The following is a 3,120-nucleotide window of genomic DNA, read 5'->3' on the forward strand; positions in this document are numbered from 1 at the left end:
GATTCAATGTGCAACTTCAGACTTTTTACTTCAGTAGCAACGTATTCACACAGATCGCAAGGATATCTCACACCTAGATGTTTTTTTTCAATGTGTTTCTTCAGATTACTTGGATGAGTTGCAGCATACATACACTGGCCACAGGGATATCTAACCCCTTGGTGCTTACTCTCAATGTGTACCTTCAGATTTATTGCTTTGTTGGCCACGTAGTTGCACAGGTCACAGGGATATCTCACTCCTTTATGTTTAGATTCAATGTGTAGCTTCAGAATTTGTGAATCAGTATAAACGTTTTCACACTGATCACAGGGATACCTCACTCCTTCATGCTTATTTTCAATATGTTTTTTCAGACTACCCGGTGTAGTGGCAGCGTACTCACATAGATTGCATGGATACCTCACTCCTTTGTGTTTATATTCAATGTGTAACTTGAGACTCTGTACACCAGTAGCATTGTATTCACATTGATCACAAGGATATCTCACTCCTTCATGTTTATTTTTGATATGAATCTTCAGATAACTTTGGTTAGATGCAGCATATTCACATTGACCGCAAGGATATCTCACTCCTTCATGTTTAGATTTAATGTGTAACTTCAGACGCTGTACACCAATTGCAGTGTATTCACACTGATCACAGGAATACCTCACGCCTTCATGCTTATTTTCAATATGTTTCTTCAGACTACCTGCTGTAGTGGCAGCGTACTCACATTGATTACATGGATACCTCACTCCTTTGTGTTTAGATTCAATGTGTAGCTTCAGACTCTGAACTTCAGTAGTAGCGTATTCACACTGATCGCAGGAATATCTCACTCCTTCATGTTTACTTCTTTTATGTCTTTTCAAATTACGGGACTTAGTTGCCACAAAATCACATTTTGCACAGGGATAACTTTTATCTCCCAGCTTCCTCTTTTTAAGCCTCTTTTGTTCAGAGAACAGGGGATCTAATTCAATCTTGATATTTTCAACTGAAAAATTAAAAAAAGAGAATTAATAAGATATTAAATTAACCTCAAGTATCTTAAATGTTTTGAAATTTTTAATAATATCTGAAAGTGCAGTCAATTGAGGTAACAAGTTTACAGGTGTATGAGCCCAAAGTTCTGAATAAAATCAAAAATCAATCATCCTAAAAAAATAAATGTAAAAAATCTTTACCCTTAATTTGATTTTCTGTAATTTCCTCTTTTACATCTTCTCCCACTACATACACAGTAAATGTATCCTCTACAGTAGAGATTTCTTCTTTGATGGTAACTTTATCTTCTTCCATAATTTCTGCCATTCTTTTTGAAATATGTACAAAACATGTTATGATTTTAAGACGACTTTTTATAAATCTTTCACATTATTAAGATGACATCTAAACTCTGATTGATTGAATACAGCTCTAATTTCTCCAGAGTAGATTAATCGATTTAACACAGCTCCAATATCTCCACCAGAATAGATTGATTGATTGATTAAACACAGCTCTGATATCATTGGTTGATTGAACAAAGCTCCGATACTCAGAGTAAAATAATTGATTGATTGAGTAAACACAGCACTCATATTTTACAGTAGATTAATTATTTGAACATCATAGTTCCAGTGTCTCCAGAGTTTGAGTAGTTTGGTTGATTAAACATAGCTCCGATATATCTAGAGTAAATTAATTGATTGAACACAGTTCCAATATCTCCAGAGTAGAATAATTGGTTGAACACAGCTCCCATGTCTCCAGAGTAGATTAATTGAACAAACACAGTTCAGATATCTCCCGAGCAGAGTCATTGATTGGTTAAATACATCTCTGATATCTTCACAGTGGATTTATAGATTGATTACAAAGTTTTAATATCGTAAATAGGTTTGAAAAACCATACCAGTAATCTAAAGACCGACTAATTCTTTCAGTTCTGAGACTGTGTACGTTTTACATTTTTCTCCTTTTTGTGAGACGTGATTCTCATTTTCTTGTTGTCCTCTTTCTTCTGGATGTAGATAGAGCCATTCTCATCACTGCTTAAGGTGGTAATGATGTTCTTCTTCTTCAGCTGCCGAACTTCATACAGGAGATTGCTTCGAGTCTTTGTTAAGTGGAAGTTCAGGTAACAATTAATGTTTTTATCCCCTCCAGTTCGAATTGAGTTAATCAGATTTTGCCATGGTGAAACATTTGTTCGCCTCCATATTTTTATAATAATACTTCCAGTGGGCAGACGATGACAGGCTTGCATAATGCACATCTTCTCTTGGTACCTTTACCTTGTATTTCTTGTTTATGATATCTGTCACCTGATCAGGATCCTAATTCTTCATCAGATTTGATGAGCGAAGGGCTACTTGAATCAGACTTAGAACAGGATAAGAGCAGGGAACCCTTTAGTTGACGCTGCTTGATTTCATCAATCTCATCATTTGCTTCTCTGTTCCTTATTCCCTCATCACTTGTGGCACTTCTACTCTCTAGATCTTCCACTTTTTGTCTCAGGAAGTGCACCGCTTTAACGAGTTCGTTGATAACAATGCCAATATCAGATGTATAAGGAGACTTGTCAGCCTTTTCCCCAAACCCAAGACCCTTGAGTTTCTCCAGGATTAAATAAATACTAATAACTTCCTTTTTTACTTCAGAGTTAGGTTGAATGTTGTTCTTTTCTTATACTTTCTTGACTTTATTTCTAACTGTAGTGGCAGCGAATTCACATTGATCACATGGATATCTCACTCCTTAATGTTTAGATTTAATGTGTCTCTTCAGATCACTTGCTGTAGTTGCAGCTTACTCACATTGATCGCATGGATATCTCACTCCCTCATGTTTATTTTCAATATGTATCTTCAAATTACCTGATTTAGTGGCAACGTATCCACAATGAGAACAAGGATATCTCACTCCTTCATGTTTACTTTCAATATGTATTTTCAGACTACATGCTCGAGTGGCAGCGTATTCACATTGATCGCAAGGATATCTAACTCCTTCATGCTTATTTTTAATATGTATCTTCAAAATACCTGCTGTATTGGCAGCATATACACATTGTTCGCATGGATACCTCACTCCTTTATGTTTAGATTCAATATGCTGTTTTAGAATCCATGCCGTATTGGCAGC

General features: G+C 35.8%; 1 protein-coding gene across 1 annotated transcript; it reads right to left on the bottom strand.

Annotated features, from left to right (window-relative positions):
* Window positions 1-654: 654 nt before the first annotated feature.
* On the bottom strand, window positions 655-1,302 carry LOC111717660 (transcriptional repressor CTCF; the record flags this gene model as incomplete). The annotated part of the gene is made up of 2 exons (XM_023493153.1): window positions 1,176-1,302; window positions 655-985 (listed from the first exon to the last, which is right to left on the bottom strand). Coding segments are annotated over exons 1-2 (458 nt in total), but the record flags the coding sequence as incomplete, so codon positions are not given.
* Between the last annotated feature and the right edge of the window lie 1,818 nt (window positions 1,303-3,120).

Source organism: Eurytemora carolleeae, unplaced genomic scaffold (assembly GCF_000591075.1).
Source record: "Eurytemora carolleeae unplaced genomic scaffold, Eaff_2.0 scaffold2979, whole genome shotgun sequence".
NCBI lineage: Eukaryota > Metazoa > Arthropoda > Copepoda > Calanoida > Temoridae > Eurytemora > Eurytemora carolleeae.